Source organism: Osmia lignaria, chromosome 8, assembly GCF_051020975.1.
Source record: "Osmia lignaria lignaria isolate PbOS001 chromosome 8, iyOsmLign1, whole genome shotgun sequence".
Taxonomy (NCBI): Eukaryota; Metazoa; Arthropoda; class Insecta; order Hymenoptera; family Megachilidae; genus Osmia; species Osmia lignaria.
This window is the reverse complement of record NC_135039.1, coordinates 11,862,761-11,884,136: the sequence shown is the minus strand read 5'-3', so window position 1 is coordinate 11,884,136 and position 21,376 is coordinate 11,862,761. Positions and strand designations below refer to the sequence as shown.

The window sequence follows — 21,376 nt, the reverse complement described above, 5'->3', positions numbered from 1 at the left end:
TTCGCCTTCAGGAGGTTAAACTAACAAGTCCCAAATTGCAAACTGATAAGGAACTTTCCAATTTCATGCCGTGAATTAATTTTGAATCTCCCTGTACGCAGCAGAAGCTATTAGAACGAAGCTGAAAATTGAATTTAAACTGCAGAGGGTTAAATTTCGTAATACCTCTGACAATTTCGCAGTACTTCTTGCCAACAGCATACCTGCTAACGCATGAATATTAAAAGGCACCCATCCCCTTGGCGTGGAGGGGGGGGCATCGTTAGGTTTGATGCCGTGTAGGGGCAGGGTTTTAGAGGTGATGCATTTGTTTAGGGTCGGAGTTAGAGAAATCGAGAGAACCGAAATGGCGGACAGCATCGGGTGGTGACTGCTAGTTAAGCACATTTCCCTCGGTCGGAGGGAAGTTTTGCAGCACACGAATGTCGTAGAGAACATCTGCTGCCCGGTTAAAGAGAGAACTCTGGACGGAGTTTCTATGTCCGGAAGTGACAGGAATGGCAGTAGAAATTCGCTCTTTGCGATACCCCCCCAAGCCCGAGGTAGCTTCATCACTCACCCTCTTTCCTCTTCTTTATCTATATCCTTTTCTCGTTTACCCTTTTCCCTTACCATCTCACCCTCGCCCTTCCCCGCTTAGTTTCTTTCGCTCCATTTCTTTGTCCCTTTTTCCTTCATCACTTTACCGAGTTTCCTTTCTACATTTATATCTCGATTTCTCTCTTGTGTTCGCGTTTCTGAATTTCATCATTTTCCCTTCGTCTTCTCGTTCTTTCGCGTCTTTGTACAGCTTGAAAATCGATCTCTCTTTTTTTTTTTTTGTCTCGCGTTGTCGACTGCCTGAAAAACTCGAGCGTTTCTGAATAGCATGTCCACTCGTTTCTCGTTCCATCAAATGTACGTTTGATGAGAGTAAACGAAACAATGGAGATGCTGTACAATGGAACGTTGCTGCTGTTTGACTTGAACGACTAATTTTTTAACCTCTGAAAGAGACGGAAGGGCCACTACAGTGGCGTGTTTTTGATTTCTGTGAATAGTATTGTCGCTGGTTGTTACTTTTAGGTTACATTAATTAGCTGATTCTTGAATTGAGGTTAGGAATCTTCTACTTTATATCATTAATATCAAAATCTAACATGGCGACCAATATGGTCGACCAAAGTTCCTAAAATTTAACATGGCAGACCAATATGGCCGACCAAAGTTTCAAAAATCCAATATGGCGGACCAATATGGCAATCGGAAGTTAAAAATAGGGCGTGAAAATTGCTGGTTGTTACTTTTAAGTTACATTAATTAGCTGATTCTCGAATTGAGGTTAGGAATCTTCTACTTTATATCATTAGTATCAAAATCTAAGATGGCGACCGAAGTTTCTAAAATTTAACATGGCAGACCAATATGGCCGATCAAAGTTTCAAAAATCCAATATGGCGGACCAATATGGCAATCGGAAGTTAAAAATAGGGCGTGAAAATTGCTGGTTGTTACTTTTAAGTTATATTAATTAGCTGATTCTCGAATTGAGGTTAGGAATCTTCTACTTTATATCATTAGTATCAAAATCTAACATGGCGACCAATATGGCCGACCAAAGTTTCTAAAATTTAACATGGCAGACCAATATGGCCGACCAAAGTTTCAAAAATCCAATATGGCGGACGAATATGGCACTCGGAAGTTAAAAATAGGGCGTGAAAGTTTAAAAAACGTGTTAGGAACTCTTCTGATTTTAATAGATAATAGAAATATAATTAAAGTACATCTACTTATCGCTAATATCTGTGAATTCAGATTATAAGATAAAAATTCCAAAAGCTAGGTAATATCAACCACTGAAAGAGTTACTTTTTTTTTGGCCCTGTGCTTGTAGGTTCTATTCACCGTTTTCACACTGCCTTTTCCAGGATGGGTGATCACTGTGCGTCCCATGGGCCATCGCAGTGGTGGTGCATTGTCCTCTTTCAAAAGGACAAGCATACCTTTCTTGAGGTTGCTGGCTTTCCCTCGTACCCACTTCCTTTTCACACTGAACTCGTTCAAATATTCCTTTCGCCACTGTGGCCAAAAAATTCTCTCGTACTTGTTGGATTTACTGTCATTCTGAGGCTCGAAATCATCTTACAGACTCGGAAGTGTTGATTATCGAGTTATTTATTAAAAATGCTGGTATGCTCAATATAAATGAAACCCTGTACATAATGCCAGCGGATTTCGAATTTTATCGACACAAGTCATCCATTTTCTGGACAATTGCTCCCCTTCGCCGTGACAAAATTTCAAAGAATTCGATCGTTAAACGAATTTACGTTGCATCGATGTTCCGGTCACGACGACACACTGTCCTGGAAATTGATACCGAAAATATATTTGACCCGACGCGACGAAGGCGATGCCGGCAAAACGATAGAAGCGTCAGGGGTGTATTTTTCACGTCATGACGGCAGTTGGATGTGATCGATGAACAGTCGTCCTCTCCGGTGAAACTTGTCCCTTGTAAAACGTACATAGCTCCACGAGCCAGATAAAATTCTACTTTTAGACATCGACATTTCGATAAGATTCGTCGGTGTTTTATTTCACGATATAAAAGAAAGGCAAGTGCAATTAAATATTATTTTAATTATCGATATGGCCCCCTGTGGCGCCTTCAATTTCTAAAAATCTAATATGGCGGGAAAATTTTCAATATGGCGCCTTCAAGTTCCAAAAATCCAATATGGCATCTTCTAGTTTCAAAAATCCAACATGGCGCCTTCAAGTTCCAAAAATCCAATATGGCGGGCAAAAGTTTAAAAATGCCAGAAATAAATGTAATTTCTAATTGAAATCGGTATATTTCTCTGGGACAATTCAGAAATTTTTCAACTTTTGTCAGAAAAGGAGTCGAAGGGAGAACAATGAAGTACAGGGAGCAAGTGGGGGTTGGAAGTGGGTGACAGAGGGGTATCGCTAATGGATACAATTAAAACACGTAATAGGTTTATGACACGGTCCGTTCAGCAAGGCTCTAGGCGAGACCTCAAACGAACCTATCCTTTGAGATTTTCGGTGCACCCTGGCAGTAGTGCGCTTTAGACCCTGTTATAACGGACAGGTACGATATCGTATGGAAGGGAGACGACGTAGAGGACCAGGTTCGCCTCTCCTCTCCTCTGCACCACTTTACCAGCCTGGCCGTCATCGATTTTCACGAGTTGCAAGCTAGAGCTGCTGGATGAACGTAGCAAAAGAGAGACACAGAGTCCATACGTTTCGTTGGAAACGTTCCCTCTGATACACACCGACGGAAGTTGTATCGTTCCCCCCTTGCCGACACCTGGGCATTCGTGAAAACCACCACCACAACCATCACCGTTCCGTGTCCCTTTGATTTCATTTATTTCCTTGTTTGTTTGTCGTTGCTCTAATGAGAGAGCATCACGAGTTTAGTCCCTGGCTTTGTTTCATAGACTGATCAACATGCGACCTCGTTACTTCTTTCGAGACTTTTCATGTGGTTTCAGATTTTTTTAGGGAAATTGCTGGTTCTATTGTTTTCATGTGCGTTGGGTTCATTATTTTTCAAATAGTGGTGCAATTGAGGTTAGGTGAGCTAATATGGCGAGTCAAAGTTTCAGAAATCCAATATGGCGGGCTATGATGTGAAAAATCCAATATGGCGGGTTAAAGTTCCAGAAATCCAATATGGCGGGCTATGATGTGAAAAATCCAATATGGCGGGTCAAAGTTTCAGAAATCCAATATGGCGGGCTATGATGTGAAAAATCCAATATGGCGGACCAAAGTTTCAAAAATCCAATATGGTGGGCCATGATGTCAAAAATACAATATGGCGGACCAAAGCTTCATAACCAAGGCGGACATAATATTTATTCTTAAATAATTCGATTTTTTCTTTTATAATTCTACATTTTTTTAAAATATATTTAATTAAAATAAGCTGTATTTTGTTAATTGTATTCAATTGTTATATTCACTTATTGTTAGAAAAAAAGTTCGTTTCACTTCATGGCTGGGTAATTCCAGTTTCTATTAAAAAGGCAATTTATGAAATTTAAGTTAACCGCACTTGATTCGTAGTGGTTTTAAAGTGTTCAATTAATTAAGAACGTTCAAGTACTTTTTATGACTTTTATACCAGCAGTAGTGGCTCGATAGGATAGCCAGAACTGGGAGAAATAAATTTTATTTCAATTTACACGGCAGTAGACCGTTTATCGAAAAGTTGTTCTGCTTTGCAGCTCTTTTTTTTCAAGATAACTTCTTAACAGCGCTTAAAATATTGATCGAAATGGCAAAAATAAATTCGAACGACCTATTTCCTATTCCTAGAGCCAGCAAATTTTATTTCAATAAAAAAAAGTAGATGAAAAATTTTAAATAATTTGTCGAAACGAATATTTTTTTATTTATTAGTTTAAAAAACATTACTGTTGGTTTGGAAATGTCATTTGCCTTGTTAAAAAATGCAACCCAGTGCAAAGTATGCTACTTTATCTGATCGCCTTTGAACACTGCCAAGGTGTGACCTCCATTACCATCAAGTACACTGGAAAAAAAAAGCAACTTCGGAACAACGGTATAAAAGTTTCTTCAACTTCAAACGTTTCTGATGCACACGCTCCGACTTTGATAACATTTTCTGAACAAAAGAATCGTTTCCCGTCATCTTTCCTGTCGTCCCCGTCATGCAGCCACTAAAAAGCATGCGTGTAGCACATCCTTTCATGTCGCTTATACACGAACAGGGGATATTGCGTTCCTCCCATCTGCAATTCGTAATATTGTTTTTCCCGAGTTCGCGTTGCTTTAGCTTTCTTATTTCCCCCCTTTTCCTCTGACGTATCGCAGATTGATATTTTATGCAACCGGTAGAACGGGGCGAGGCTGAATTTCACTCGGAGGAAGTCAATGTAGAAGTAATTATAATAAAAAGGAGATGGCCATCTCCATACCTTAGTCGACCCCCATTGTCCTGGCAGATTTTTACCCTATGGAATCCATAAAATAGGCCGCCAAGATGATCTGTATCAAGTTTTATCCAAATCGATTAATGGGAACATGGTCAAAATGGCGCCCAAAGTTGACCATTTTAACACGGGGCTTTATGGGGAGTGCTTTCGGCATCCTAGTTTCCGGATATGTTAAACTAGACGATAATACCTTTCAAATGAGCCCGTGAGCATCAAAATCGTCAAACGGGAACTTGGTTAAAATCCGCTGAGTAGTTTGGTCAGAAATCGACTTTGAAGATTTTTTTCATTTTTTCACAGCGGGTTTTGACCAAGTTCCCATTTGACGATTTTGATGCTCATGGGCTCATTTGAAAGGTATTATCGTCCAGTTTAACATATCCGGAAACTAGGATGCCGAAAGCACTCCCCATAAAGCCCCGTGTTAAAATGGTCAATTTTGGGCGCCATTTTGACCATATTCCCATTAATCGATTTGGATAAAACTTGGTACAGATCATCTTGGCGGCCTATTCTATAGGGTAAAAATTTGCCGGGGCAATGGGGCTCGACTAAGGTATGGAAATGGCCATCTCCTTTCCCTTGAAATTTATGAAATTCTAAAATGGTCATTCTTTTTGAATCACCCTGTAGAGATGAAAAAAAAGTAAATTTTTCAGGATTACCCCGGGACATACTAAGTATCCTAATACCTCAGAGCGGAAAATGTAGGTGCGAAGGGTTGACACGTGGTTGGGAAAAGCCGATTTGAAAAATCAGGCCACCTTGGTGACACGTAGTACGATTTCGGTTTCAAATAAGCGAGAAAAACTGTCCGCCCCTCAAAAAATATGTACAAGAATAAATCCGCGTAAAATTTGTGCAAATACTGCTAGTACATTCTGTGTGCAAATAAGTTGGAAGCTTTATATGAAATTTTCTCTCTCTCCAGAGACTGGCAAAGCGTCGGGGGTGAAGGAGGGGGGAGGGATGGGATGGGGGAGGGCAATCGATAAATGGAACGTGATTAAATGAACACAGTGTAAATTTATATTTTCCATAATTACTATCGGAAAATACCTGGTGTAATTCAATACATGCTGGTTAAATATTGATTTTTACTTCATCAAATTATATTCCCTGACATACCTATAATGTCCCTTATTATTGATAAATAATATACAATTTTCTATATTAGGTTAGATAACATCGATTCTAAAACTAACCTTACTTTACAAATTACCTCGTCCGCCATTGTAAAAAGAACGGACCGTGCAGCGATTCGAGAGGAAACTTAAACCGTGAAACGTTTACACACGTCAGCAACACTTTCCTTCGGGTTTATCGTGTCTCCTGTCCCGGTGTCTTCCACTTTTCCACCTTTGAAGTTCCCATTCTCGCTGGTCCCGCCATTTCACGGCGTTATTCCGAGTGCATTGTATTACCCAGCAAAATGGCCGTCCTCCTTCCCTCGAAAAGAACTCGCTGAAAGTTTTCCAACTGTTTCAAACGATAACCATCGAATACAGCGAGTATGCATTTATCTGCTTGCATTTCTGTTTACCTATGCTCTATGTACCGTGCTACGTCCCAAGACGTTTATGTTCTATGTATGCATCCATGTGGAAAATATCGTTGACGCGTGAGTTTACAGTAGGGAAATTCATTTTTGTTGCAGCATGCTTGGAAAATCTTTTAAGTATCAAAAAATCGCTAATTTATAATTAAATTTTAGGTTAGGTTATCGAGGTTATTCGATTTTTTCAATTTACAGGCTGAAATTCTTGATTATTTTGAGGTTATGTTCGAAGTTATATTCAATTTTTTGAGGTTATGAGTTTAATACTATTTTATACATGGAAAATTTCCAACTTACAGGCTGAAATTTTTGATTATTTTGAGGTTATGTTCGAAGTTATATTCAATTTTTTGAGGTTATGAGTTTAATACTATTTTATACATGGAAAATTTCCAACTTACAGGCTGAAATTTTTGATTATTTTGAGGTTATGTTCGAAGTTATATTCAATTTTTTGAGGTTACGAGTTTAATACTATTTTATACATGGAAAAAATTAAAATTCATTTACGAGAATGAAACTGCCCAGCCAGTTTGAATGTTAACCAAAGAAAGCATTAAACCGATGGAAATTGTTCAAACACTTTAAAGTTCGAAAGCGCCGGAATTTGTATGGTATTCAAAGTATGGCCTACGTTATGAACAAATTATAGGTATGCACGTGCGCTGTTTGGAATAACTGAGCTCCCTTACAGCCTTACATGTCGAACAAGTTTGCACGGTACCCCCCTCGCTTTTCCAAACTTTCCAACGTTAAAACCGCTGAATACGTGCCATGTTGAATCAAGCGTCGAAGAGCAGAGAAAAAGCGTTCAAATAACCCCGAGAAATAGATATAATAATTAGCAGAAGTTCCTTGAAGCACCACTGCTTTCTCGACTTGCTACGTCACTTGAAAACACGTAAAGTTTTGAACGTAAACGTTGGACATACAACAAGCTCTCGACCGTGTAGTTTCATAGCTTCTAAAGAGTAATTTATTCGTCCCTGTTATTAACGGTAGCTGCACCGCGACTGTCCAACAAGACATAAACGAAGATGTTTCACGCCGTGGCTGTTCATGTTATATTCAAGCTCGCGATCATCATTTCAAAGAAACTGTAACCAACCGGAAAGGCGAGCGTGAAAAGTGATCGTAGCCTTTGTTCCTTTCTCCTCTTTTTTTTATGATGAAAGAATACGAGATTCGTCTGAAGTAGTAATAACAAAGTGTTGGGCAGGGGAGAAAGAAGAACGGAAGGAAATAATCATAGTGGTCGAAATTGTAAGGTACATTTTGATTGCCGGTGTTTGACCACTTCGAATCAAGGAGAATAAAAGGAAGCGAGGGGTGTATCCAGAACGTCTGTCCTGGAGCGCGACGGACGCGTTTTACATTCGGAATGTGTTACGGGAAACAGGAAACAGAAACTTCCAACGATACTCGCCGTCGGTAGAAATTTATATCCAGCGATGAAAAAAGGGTAGCGTGTTGTTTCGAAAGGGTGTATAGATTTTATGGGTTTAAAGTTTTCAAATTCGCAAATTTCTAAGTTTTTAAATTTTATAATTCCTAAATTTCTAAGTCCCAAGTTCTGAAGTCTCCGAGTCCCAAATTCATAAATTTTCAAGTTCCAAATTCTCAAGTTCAATATTCCCAAGCCCCCAGGTCCTATATTTCCAAGCCCCAAGCCCCAAGCCCCAAGCCCCAAGTCCCAAGCCCCAGGTCCCAAGATCCAAAGTCCCAAATTTCTAAGTCTCCAGTCCCAAATTCAGTATTCCAAAACCTTCAAGTCCTAAATCCCCAAGTACCCAAGTCCCAAGTCTTCAAGCCCCAAATCCCCAAGTTCCAAGTCCCAGATTCCAAAGTCCTTAGTCCCAAATTCCCAAGTCCAATATTCCCAAGCTCCCAAGTTCTAAATTCCCAAGTCCCAAGTCCTTAAGCCCCAAATCCCCAAGTTCCAAGTCCCAGATTCCAAAGTCCTTAGTCCCAAATTCCTAAGTCCAATATTCCCAAGCTCCCAAGTTCTAAATTCCTAAGTCCCAAGTCCTCAAGCCCCAAATCCCCAAGTCCCGAGTCCCAGATTCCAAAGTCCTTAGTCCCAAATTCCAATATTCCCAAACTCCCAAGTTCTCAATTCCCAAGTCCCAAGTCCTCGAGCCCCAAATCCCCAAGTCCCGAGTCCCAGATTCCAAAGTCCTTAGTCCCAAATTCCAATATTCCCAAGTTCCCAAGTTCTAAATTCCCAAGTCCCAAGTCCTCAACCTCCAAATCCCCAAGTCCCAAGTCTCAAATTCCCGAAGTTCTAAATTTCCAAGTCCCAAATTCCCAACACTGTTAACAAAGCCAAAGGACCTACCCTATCCCACAAAGAGATTCCCTTTACAGCAATGCAATTCTCATGAAATATGAAATCCCTTATCATTGGATTCCACTTAATTCACGGTTAGGTTCCATAAATCCTACAAAGAAGCGATTTAAATTAAATCCCTCGCCCCTTTAGCGAGGCCTTATGCTTTTAGCTGCGCGTACTAGAAACTGCTTGCCCGCATTTCTCCCTTTTGTTTTCCTTATTTCCCTCGGGAACGAACCCTTCACTGTGCCCGACACCCACTCGACGAGACTCTAGCCCACGAAACTAACGGACGAGAAACACCGTCCTCTGTTCTCCACTCTGTCTTCGTACACCCTTCGTCATCGTCGTTACATCGTGGTTCCGGGGTAAATAAACTGCTCCCTCTAGCGTCGATTAGGATAATCCTTGGACAACAAATTATACACTCCCTCTTCTAGGCCATCATAGATGAGAATTATTAATTAAATCCTATTTCAGTTTCGCTATATTGTACGAGCAGCTAGAATTTCAACGATAAATCCGTTCATTTTTCATTCATAAATCCGCGATGAAGATAGAACTCCTCGGAGGTATCACGGAATTTCTTTTGACTAAACCACCGCGATTATCACGGTACCGTAGTTTCTTATCAACAGAGATAATGACATTCCATAATTAAACCGGCTCCTTGGTAGAAGGATAGACGACGAAGTAGACGAGTGCAAAGTAAAGAAAGATCTTTAAAATCGTTTCCAGCCGAACGAACGTAATCATAGCCAGACGTTACGTCTCGTATCGGACCTTTTTTCAAAAGAAACCCACCTTTCCAACCAAGAAGAGTGGACAAACTGTCGACCGAGTCAATTTACCACGTTTACGGGTAAATCGAAACTCCGTGTGGTCCGATAGGTTGGAAAATTCTGAGGGACAGCTCCATCGATTCCCTATTTCCTTCTCCATTAGAAGCAATTTCAATTTTTTTTTTTTTTTTTTTTTTTTCAAAACAACGATGACGCATCGTCTATCGAAACGATCCATCTGGCTTCTAAACGAAATTCGGGCCATTCGATGGAATTTTTGATAGAATTATTCACCGACAGGTGGCAATATTTTCTTAAGCTCGAGGATAATGACGATAGAACCGACTTGTAGGAATAGGGATTATAGGCAGGGTTGGATGGACCCCATTATCGGAGCAACAGAGCGAAATCAGCCTCCCTTCTCTGTCCAGCATCGTCCTAGGATTTCGGCGAAATAGGATTCTAGGAATTGGTGCAGATGGCTGCCGGAAAACAGAGACGTAGATGCGTCTTATTGGCTTAGCCTTATCGATTAGTCTTGGTGTTCCACTGTTTTTCCGTCACTCAGAGATTTCCCTCTGGGAACTGTTTTCTGTTTTCAAATAGAAGAATTATTTATTATTTATTTATGAGTTTTCTTCAGGTACGTAGAATACCGAGAGGTTATGTTCCCCAAGATGGCGCTCGGGGAAACCGTCCCCCATGTTGCTTAATGAAAGATGTCCCTAGTTTTCCCGCCATTTTCAAAATATAGTAGTCCGCAATCATAGAGTACATTACATTAGTGTTTCATTCGCTTATCATTAGGTATCACATTACGTAATTAATTATTATGAATACAATAATTACTTTTCATCGATTTATCCCCCCCTAGCAAAAGAAGTTCCCAGACTATTAAAGAGGATGAAAATTGCGAAGCTCCATAGATGAACTTCATTCCTATAAAACATGCAACCCGTGAAGTACAACTTTTCTGTTAATCCAACAGGGATTGAAACTTCTTTCCGTTATCCGTAGTTCAAACAATACCGCGGGACAGAAAGAAACTTGTTACCGGAAGTGCAGTAAAATTTTGCCCGCTTATGCTCGGCGAGCCGAGGCAATGAAAATTCCCTGTGTTATTCGTCAAGTAAGTGTGTCGTGTTTGAAAGAAAATTTCAAACTTTTTGAACGATTACGAGGGTACAATTGTTTTCGCCGGCTATTATCGTCGGAGTTTCATCGGGAAATCTGAATCTCATTATTTGAAAAGGTTTTGTCTTCGAAGAGTGGCGGAGGCCATTACCCTAGAAACTTATACGAGGTTTCGCCTGGTGAAAAAGAAGCAACGTAATAAGAATCATAAATCACCCGGCAGTTTTCAGTCAGTGTATATAATACATCAATTAACTTAAATGAAAGCAGTGGCCGGGTAGAATGGTCCCCGCGAACAGAGAAATATCGCGGACCTGTTAGACTTTAAATTATTTACGGATGGCTGGATATACCGTGGTGGAGAGAGAGAGAGAGAGAAAAAAAAAAAGGAACAGTAATTTCGCTGAACAGCAACAGCGCTGGTTCTCTATAACAACGAGTGAAAAGTCATATCTGAAAAATGTCGTCTAACGTTACGAGAATTTTCATTCGTAACCGGCTGAAGTTAAACTCTGTTTATCCTGACGTAATTAAATAATCGTACGTAGGATCTCTGCGTTTGTAATTAATTTCAGTTTCATTCTGAAACTAGTTCCCTTGAAAAAGGGAGGGGGAAAAGTCAGTAAATATTATGTAATAAAATTAATTGCAAGCACGATTGGAAGTTTCAAGATTTTTCCTCGAAGGTATCTGGACATGCAGGAACGTGGAGGAATATTGGAAACCGTTTGCCAAGAATTTCTGCTCATAAATATCCGTTCGTCCGAACCGGTGCGATTTCACGCTTCAAGAAACCGATTTTTAATTCTTTCCTTTGAGCAGTACGTTGGCTTCGCTGGCTCCCATCCATAGAAATATCAGGAAAGTAAATCACCGTTTTGTAAAGACGTAGACAGGAATAATGGGGCAAGCAATTAACAGAATCTTGTAAGAAAGTCGGAAATGTAGGAGGTAGAAAAAGGCATTTCGTGTTGGGATCATCCGCCAGACTCGTCAGTGGGGCTGATGATCCTTTTTTTTTTTTGAAATAATTGTTTATTGACATCAGTATTACATCAGGAATATTGGGGAGGTTACAAAACAACCAGAACCATAATAGTATAATAAAAATAAAACCCTCTTGCCATTAGGTATCTAGGGTCTCGAGGGCTGGACAGTCTTAATACATTACAACATATATACTTTGCTCATTACATCACAGCTTAATCAGGTCACATGATTATTTTAAAGGAAAATGAGAATCGAGTACAATTAAAACCCCTTGGTACAATCTTTGTTTGATTATTGTTAATTTAACCTAACTTACTAATTATGAGATGGAAAGGACGACAGATGATCCCTGCCTATACGCCTACAACATCGCTGTACTTTTGGATCGCATGCCAGGCGACCGCTAGCGAGAACGGTATCAATCCCGCCGCCACCTGGCGGTCGCCGGCCCGAACTAAGGGCGAACTAAGGTCCGGAGAGACTCAACTCCCTCCTCTTCCACTAAACATCCATAAAAATGAAATTGAAAATACCTAAATTTTGGTACAGTTCATAAGATCAGCTGAGAGAGGAAGTAAAGCAGTTCATCACTTCTATGGGATCAGTGATAGGGTCACCATATGGTCGCCCTCTTCGAAAACGATTCGACCGTGTGAATTTCTGTTTAAATGGGCGCCGCATACCCATCGACACTCGCCGATATAACGCGCAAATAAATCATGGTTTCCCACATTGGTTGAACGAACGTTTAATCAACTGTACCGTCGACCTTTGCTTTCCATAGCCCATGAAGCGTATGGGGTGTTCACCCTACCTTGCAACCCTCTTGTCAATTTTTTAGAGCATTAATGATCCAAGAAAATTAGGTCTAAACAGCAAGGATTAATCGAGGGTCGTAATTTTATTCCACTGTTGGGGGGATGACTATAAATGCCACAAGTTAAAATAATATATTTCAACTTGTAAGAATATTAGAACAGCATGAAAGGCAACATATGGCGGGAAAGGGTGAAATCGTTGTTTCGTGCGTCTACCACACGGTGCCAGCTTGCGAGAGGGCTCGTGAAACTTTTCCGCAAGTCGAGGAGAGCAATTTTTCAGCGCAGCGAAAAAGGTTTTGCGACCCCCGACCAGACTTCATTATTAAGTTTCACGGGGGAATGGCTTGCGTTCGAGTGACGTTGAAAACAAGAGAAATCCTACGTAATTTCAGCCTTTTGCACGGGAACCAACCTTCTGATAAATTCTCTAATAAATGTTTGCGAGTAATCTTCTCGTGGCAGCAGGATGCTCTTATCTTTATCTCTGCTTCCTTACGATAGAGTGCCTTGAGAGAAATGATTAATAAACAAGTGTTTTCTAGTAGTCCAACAAAAGCAGTGTTGTCTGAAATTGAAGGTTAACCTTACCCAACCCAACCTTACAAAACATGTACAAGGATATTAATCTAAATTAAAATACATAATTTATGAAGATTTTCATATATTAAAAGAATAATTTTTTAAGAAAAATAATATGAAATAAGCGATTAAATGAAAATTGAGGCTCTCTCCATGGTCCGCCGTCCGGATTAAGGATTAAGAGCGCCATTAGCGCCTCTAGCGGAGCAGAAACGAAACTCCACTTATATAATTGTGTAAAGAATATTTCTAGGTTATGAATACCTTAGAAACGGTTAGACACTCTCAGCCTGTATATCTCTTGGAATCTTATCGATTCAATCCACGAAATATCGTTCCAATCGCGTATAAACTTTTATCAGGACACGAGAAACGTCTCCACTTGATTTCACGCTCCTCCTCCCATGGTTCGACGAAACTTCCCATTTCCATTTCAGTTTCGGAGCTTCGCTGGCCCATAGAGGGTGGCCACCCCGTTTGGCATGCATTAGCCCGTACCCACTTCATTTAGCTACGTGAGCACGTTTTTCCTTGAACTTTTCAATTCTCGATAACGAATTTTCTCGAGGACTTGGAAATGCTTTCCCGACACTTCCCCTCTCTTCTTTTTACCACCCGTCCACTCCGACCCTCTGCAACATCACCTTTCAGCTTTCTTATGGTTTTGCTTCGACTTTGGCCCACCGATTCCATACAGCTGTTTCTTCCAGGACTTTTCACGGATACCTGAAAGCCCGTCCTGTACCCGTGGCCGTTTTCCTAGCAGACGCGACGATGAAGTCGTTCCTCGCGAAACTTTCCTATCGACGAAAAGTTTCCGCTTCCGAACTGACGGTGAAATTCTCTTAGCGACAATAAGGTTGATTATCTCGACCGATGCAGCCGAGGAAATAGTAAATAGCAAAGGATTTCGCGAATCAAATCTGATTTACTGGCATTTCTATACCCTCGGAAAAGTAATTGGAGTCATTTATCTTTGAAATTATATTACACATTGAAAACTGTAAATTGTATTTTTTTTGTTTTTTGTAAAAGATTAGGATTAAATAGTTTGTAGAATTTTAATAATTAAGACTTCATGTGTACAATTATTCAAATTAACTGCATAGTGGACACTTTATACAACTTAGGTTCCATTAACATTTCCGTAACTCTAGAATTGGATAGAAAGCGCTACCACGCTAGTATAAATCGTAATAATGATGTAACTTATATCCTATGAAATTCTATCCTGTTTTGTATACGTTGAAAATTAATTATTACCTGGTTGTAATAGATCGTTATGGATTTCGGGATGGGAAGTCTGGCATGATTTCATGACAGAAAAGTTAGGTTAGATGGCGCTTATGGGAAACCAATTTAGAGGTTATGGTTCATTGAAAATGGCTACGTAAAGATTTCTTCGTTTATTCTAAATTTGTGTTTTATTTCTTTGCAGATGGACACAGTGCCAAACCATGGGATCACGAACTGACACGAGGGTCCATTCAATTCAGATGTTTTCAACGAGGTAAGTTATTCATCGACAAATACACAGAATTTAATTAATATAATTGAATTGCTTTTTAATTGTCCAATGGACCAATTAAATTTAACCCAGATCAGTTGATCACCTCGGGGTTGAACGGAGTTGTCCCAGATATCTCAATTTACAATATAATCGTTCCTTCTTTATACAATAATAAAAAATTCATCAGAAAATTAAATTTCATAGAATTGCATATCGTGTGCTTTATGAAAAATAATGAATGGTGGATGTATTTTGTATGAATGTTTTCCTTCAACAAATGTATTTTGAAATAATTGGTAGAATAATATGGATATTCGATGTTTTATTTCTACCGAAGAAGTTGAAAATATCTGCCAATCGATAACACGTATTTTTCTGCTATAATGTGCAAACACACGATCGGGGGGAAAATATTTATTCGCGTGTTTACCACGCTTTTTCTATCCTTCGTTTTCCACTGTCACTTCCTTCCATGCTGCGCCGAGCAAATTATTTTTACCCCGCCTTAGCCGTTGTTTACGATTTTATTGAACTTTTAAATTGCTCCTTGCATCTTCCATTTTCATTTTGCTTTAATTCCCCGCGCTCTGCTCCGCTGTTATGAATGATAATCGAGTACAGCGAGATTGGACTTTGATAATAAATTGCAGGAATAATTTGAACGATGGTAATAGAACTTTCATTTCCTTAAAATCATTCGTCCTTAGAATTTATAAACCCGCAAAAGATAACTTGCTTCAATATATTCATAGAATTGAATTTGAATGAGAATTTCCAGGATCAGTGAACAGTGAATATTAGCCATATTGGGTCCGCCATTTTGAATTTTTGATCACTGATTCTTCCTGTCTTTTTCTGTCATTTTGGTTCTATGTATATTGTACAGTACCGAGCATGGTAGTTTTCCCTAGGGAAAATGGCAATATCTGCAAGAGAACGCAGTCAATACTGTACAGTAGTGGGCATAGTAGTCTTCCCTAGGGAAAATGGCAATATCTGCAAGGGAACGTAGTCAATACTGTACAGTAGTGGGTATAGTAGTCTTCCCTAGGGAAAATGGCGATATCTACAAAGGGACATAGGGGTCGGTACTGTACAGTAGTGGGCATAGTAGTCTTCCCTAGGGAAAATGGCGATATCTGCAAAGGGACATAGAAGTCGGTACTGTACAGTAGTGGGCATAGTAGTCTTCCCTAGGGAAAATGGCAATATCTGCAAAGGGACATAGAGGTCGGTACTGTACAGTAGTGGGCATAGTAGTCTTCCCTAGGGGAAATGGCGATATCTGCAAAGGGACGTAGACGTTTGTTCTGTACAGCACCAAGCATGGTAGTCTTTCCCTAGATTATCTCAGCGAGGAAGCTGTCTTCCTTTCCACTCTTCAGAAGCTCCTTTGAAGCTTCAACAAAACCACCACTATCTTAGAGAAAAATTCAGAAACTTTTGGGACAAACCATCTATCATTTTCTTGCTGCAAAGGCTTATATGGATATGGGTTCTCCATGCAAGTGTCCCCTTTATCTCTCAACAAGTTGATGGTTGAAAAGGGCATGGAGACGAACGACAAACGTAGCGACGGCGATGATAACGGGGATCGCAGCCGGTGTCGCGTGGAGAACTGCTATATCGATCGGGCATTGCGCATGGAACTCGCGACCGTTTCAAATCATCATGGTCGAACAAGCCCGAACAAATCTATCTTTCTTACTCTCTCCTCCCTGCTATTTTTTTTTTTCTTTCAATCCTTTCTTTGCCCGAGCCTTTCGTTAGCAGTAGGATGGAAAGTTGCGACGGGGTTAGGCGCATAACAATGTCGGCCGACATTGTCGCGAAACTTGTTCGGGCAACAACCTCGTCTCCTTTTCTTTCCGCCGAGAAATCTGGACTGATGATGATTATACCCTGAAGTAAGATTGTGGCAACACTTCAGACCTCGGTACCAGGTGGCAGGTAGAGGTTAGAATTCTCGCGGGTACTTCACTTTATGTAGCTATCTACGTACAAAGAGGAATAATTACCATCCTGTGAATGAAGGCCGTAAATCTACGTCCTTAAGTCCAACAATAGACTTTGATAAATCGTCCTGGCTTCAACATGTTGAATTCCAAATTTGATCCGTCATTTGGTTCTATAAAGTCATCGCCTAATACGTGTCCGCCATAAATATGTCGTTACTTCTGTCATTCGCCACCAGAGGGATCGTTCGCCCTAGCTGCGCCTACTTTCTCGCAAGTGCTTGCTTCATAATTCATCCAATCGTACAAAAAATGTATGCAAATTAATTTATAATCAAATTAGACAGGAAATAAGACTTTCATCGTTGAACGATGAGACGAATAGGGTCGAATTAATGATTTCTGTTATTTCATTCGAGAAACGAATGAATTTCAATGTACAACGTCAAACGCAGCGACGTTTTCGATTGTATTTACCATTGTACGTGTCGCGTGTGACAGAGGAACAGCGGTGAACGGGGTCGGGGGAAGGATTCATGGATTTCGGTCTGCCAATAAATTTTGACACATAATTCCGCTGGTATTCAGAGATGCGCCTAAGCTAGAACGAACTTGGCCAATTTCGATAATCATGCTCGGCTGCGTGTACAACCCAGTCGGCTGAAATTCGATTTTAATTATCTCGTAATGTCGAACGGGGACTATGCACACACTAGCAGTGTAACGACCTCACTCTAATCCCGAAATACGACCAACGGAAATTACCAACGAAAATCTACGCACCTATAACAATACATAATCGAAGCTATTTCAGAAAAATTCAAAGATCCAAAGATTCTTTCATAAAATCTCGCGAAATTCTGGGTACTAAACACTTGACACTGTCGACAAGGCTAAAAGGTATGGTCAATCCTCTAAATATAACCCTAGTTACCCGAACGCCTCTCCCCCAGATAAATTGGGTATGCATTTTAATCAGATAGAAGCTTCAGCAGGGACAAGCGTGAGCGTTTCACGATTGGGGCTGTAGTGGCAGCGTATCGTAGGTAATGAGAGACGAATAATCGTATTTTGATCGAACGGTTTCAAAGGGTCTGCGGGGATCGAACGTGGTAATCGGTCCACTATCCTGGCTCAAAGCTACATCCGTGATATCTGATACAGGCGGTCGGCCGTGGAATGCAGTGGTGCACGCACCAGCCGGAAATTCCCTATAGATTAAACTTTGTGCGTAGGAATAGTAGAATGGTGCGAATACCTGGACCCTGGGTACACTTTGCAAAGAGCAAACGTCGCGACAGAGAAAAGCTGGGAGTGGGGCGGGGAGATCCCAAAAACCATGGAATGTCCCTAGTTCAACGAATTCCAGTAGTAACAGTGGGTTGGGTTACGCTTATGTTTTCAGTCGCTAAATATTCCACATTGTTGTTGCTTTTTTTTGTCCGGTCCTCCCTCCATTGAAACTTTTGCAGAATTAATATTTCAATTATTTCAACATTCGTCGAATACCAAAGGGTATATATTCAGACTATTCGTTCGTCAGAGTTGTTTTTGTCAGCGAACCCAGGGGGGTTGATGAGACGCGAGACGGTTCGCACGGTCCAATTCGTAGGAGAAATATTAAAAAAGTCCACGCTTTGTGCGTCACGTTGACGTATCGATTGCGCCGGTCGGAGATTTCATAAAAACAATAGCTGCGGATGACGTTCGAGGCTGGGGCTTCGCCCGCAACTTCGGCTCTCAGAAGCGTGCATAGGGTTGTGTAGTTCAATCTAGGAAACCTCACGGAGATATTCCACTTGGCGACATTTAATATTCATAAAAAGCTCTCGGCTATGAATGAAAGTGTCTACCGTCGAGATGGAGACGCACAGTGGTGCGGGTCAATTCAACAGCCGACGCTTGTATGCCGTACTTGTACCACTGGCGACGAAAGAGAGGAAAACATACAGGGTGTCCGATGCGAATCGTAACTTTAAAACTTAAAAAAAAAATAAAAGGATTAAATGGCATCGAACAGAGGATCCCGGAAGAGGGGCTAAAAATCCTGGTAAATCTTAGCTTGTAATACTTGGTTTCGCCGTGGAATTTTGATCCGCAGGAAGGCTCGGCCCCATTTCGAGGCGGATTATGCATCATTCGTCGAGCCGCAGGAAGCGCTCGAAGCGGAAACTGGTTATCTGTAGGATGAATGTCAGCCCCGGGCATGACAATCCTTTCCGTGTATCTATATTATCCTGCTGGCCTGCTCATTGTTTCGTCTCCTGACAGCTCAGACACGCGAGTCACCATTTCAATAATTACACGGCTCATTTTGAATGACTTATTGTTAAGTAGCTGCGAATCTCCAAATAGATTTCAAATATCTTACATTTAATCTTGCATTTATTTTATTTTCTACGATTTAGGATATTGGATTACCAATATGGCTGCTTCATTATCGCGCTATCCTTGTTTATCCATGGGCCTACCCTCGTCCGGAGTTTCTTAAGTCCTCCGCGTGAGGCCCCCAAGTTCGATTTGCTGCTGGGGGCCTCACGCGGAGGAATTAAGAAACACCAGCCGAGGGTAGACCCATCTTTGTCTTTCCTGCATGATTTTTACTTGAGTAGAATAAGCAATACTTTCTAATGATTTTATTTTAAAAGTATTCTTTCTACAATCATCATTTTATGTAATTAAGAAATAAGAGTTTGGTGGGTCGAAAAAGCCCCAAATACACCAATGACATTAAGGAAAATAGCATTCTAATCGGAATAGGAAATCCCAATATTGTGGATAACAAGCAGCCACAAATTGAAGTTCATTACGTTGAGCAAATCCAAAACGGTCGCGGTCCTTGATTGTGTCCATACCCAAAGCCATTAATTAATTCGAGTTAATGACTCCTAGACTAACCCTTCCGCACCGGTAGTATTATTATTCTATTCGGGAATGATGCTTCTCTGTACATGCCCCATCATTCGTGTCCCTGTTGGTAGAATTATCTAACCTTTTTATACCATCTTAGGTAATTTTAAGGTTAGGTTACACAGCGATCTTATCGCAGGAAGATGGTACACCTGTTTAGTTATTTTGTACCGGAATATTGTTACGCTGGCTGTTCTCATTAAAATGTAACAGACGTTTTGATATTCTGATGAGTGACACGGACCTCGTAGAAAGCCCGTTGGACTTGTTCACTCGATGCTACGATTTTAATCTTACCGGGCATCAATTAACCGCCGCAGCATGCCGTGGTTGCCGGAATCTATCGATCCGAATTCCCCAGTGAGCCATTAGTCTGTGAATTCCAGTAACCCAGACAAAATGCACGGTACGCGTCAAGTTTACACCAAGCCTAGACAACTGGTGCCCATCAGTGCACGTGCTCGTATCGTTTGATATACGACACCATAGTAGTTTCGCAATTTTTATGGGACATTTTAACAAAAATTGTACGAACGTATACATTCATATTCGATAAGTCGTTTATAGGTAACAACGACTCCCGTTCGAAGATGGTATTTTCGATCGATAGAAATAAATACCATGGAAATTTTATTATATTTAGACGAATTAGCGCGTCCGGAATTTGAGTACGATTTAATTGATATCGCGTGCATCGATAAATCGAAAATTCTTTCGTAATGTATTGAGAATTTCCGGGAATTTGTGAAATTCATTTTCATCGTTTCATTGAAATTCATTCGATGGATGAAATACGCATATTTGACTCTTAAAATAATACTAATTTGGTCAATATTAACGCCGTGACCTCTTATGACTCCACTCGGCTACCCAGCTTGCTATCTTATGACGCCATCCGTACCGAATAAAACGATTTCCAAAATAAAGGTAACTCGCCATTTTTCTAGAATGACAATATGACTGAATCGTCCACCATTGATCACAGTTTCCCATCTAAGGGCAAACAAAAGAAAGAAAGGAGCAATTTTTACGAGGGTGCCGATACGATTGGTCTATTATGTGGATGGTGATTTACGATGGCGACGAATGGGACACGGAACCAGTCACTTCGTCAGCTCCTGGATAAACGACCATTTCGTTAAGGATGCTGCATTTTCCTGAGGGTAGAGTTTGGTTGACCGACTCTGTTCGATTATCCTGATAAAGTCGATCCTTCGTTGAACCGAAAGTGTGGGGTCAGGAGCGTACCACCGTCGGACGTTGATTAATGTGGGCCAACTATGTTTCGACAGGGAGCAAGTGAATTATCGCCGGTACAAAGAGAGTAATTGGGTTACTCATTGGAAAAATACTAATCCGATTATTAATTGAACCTTTCAAGTGTATTTGCATCTTTCTTTCAATATTTATTGCTTCTAATTTTCCCCAGGGATTAATTGGACAGTTTAGCAACAGGAAGAGATTTAATACGTCTGTCTAGAGCTGCATAGCTCTACTTCAAGAAATAAACAATTTGTTTAATTAATATAATAACCAGACTGTCGCCGGGAGGCGTAGACAACTTATATAAGGATCCACGACATGACAAGAGCAGTCAGAGTGAAACGAATTGCCTCGGCTGCCACACTGAATGTTTATGATTCTTTTCAGAGGTAGCTGGAGAAGAGAGGCGGGCATAATTTAGTTGCAATTACACGGTTTTTCCTTGTTTACAGACTCCAGGTAGAAACGCGTTACTACTTCCCCGGCTGGTCCTCGTGCAGGTGTTGCCCCCAAGGGTGAACGAACAAAGAGAAAGTAGCTCAGACTCGCCGCTTTTCAACGTG

The 21,376-nt window shown here is 40.7% G+C and overlaps 1 protein-coding gene across 1 annotated transcript in view; it reads left to right on the top strand.

Annotated features, from left to right (window-relative positions):
* Nucleotides 1-21,376, top strand: part of Cad87A (cadherin 87A) — a 59,613-nt gene that overhangs the window by 14,591 nt on the left and 23,646 nt on the right. The window contains exon 2 of the mRNA XM_076689544.1: nt 14,614-14,685. Coding sequence (XP_076545659.1) covers nt 14,614-14,685 — 72 coding nt within the window. The remainder of the gene's footprint in view (nt 1-14,613; nt 14,686-21,376) is intronic.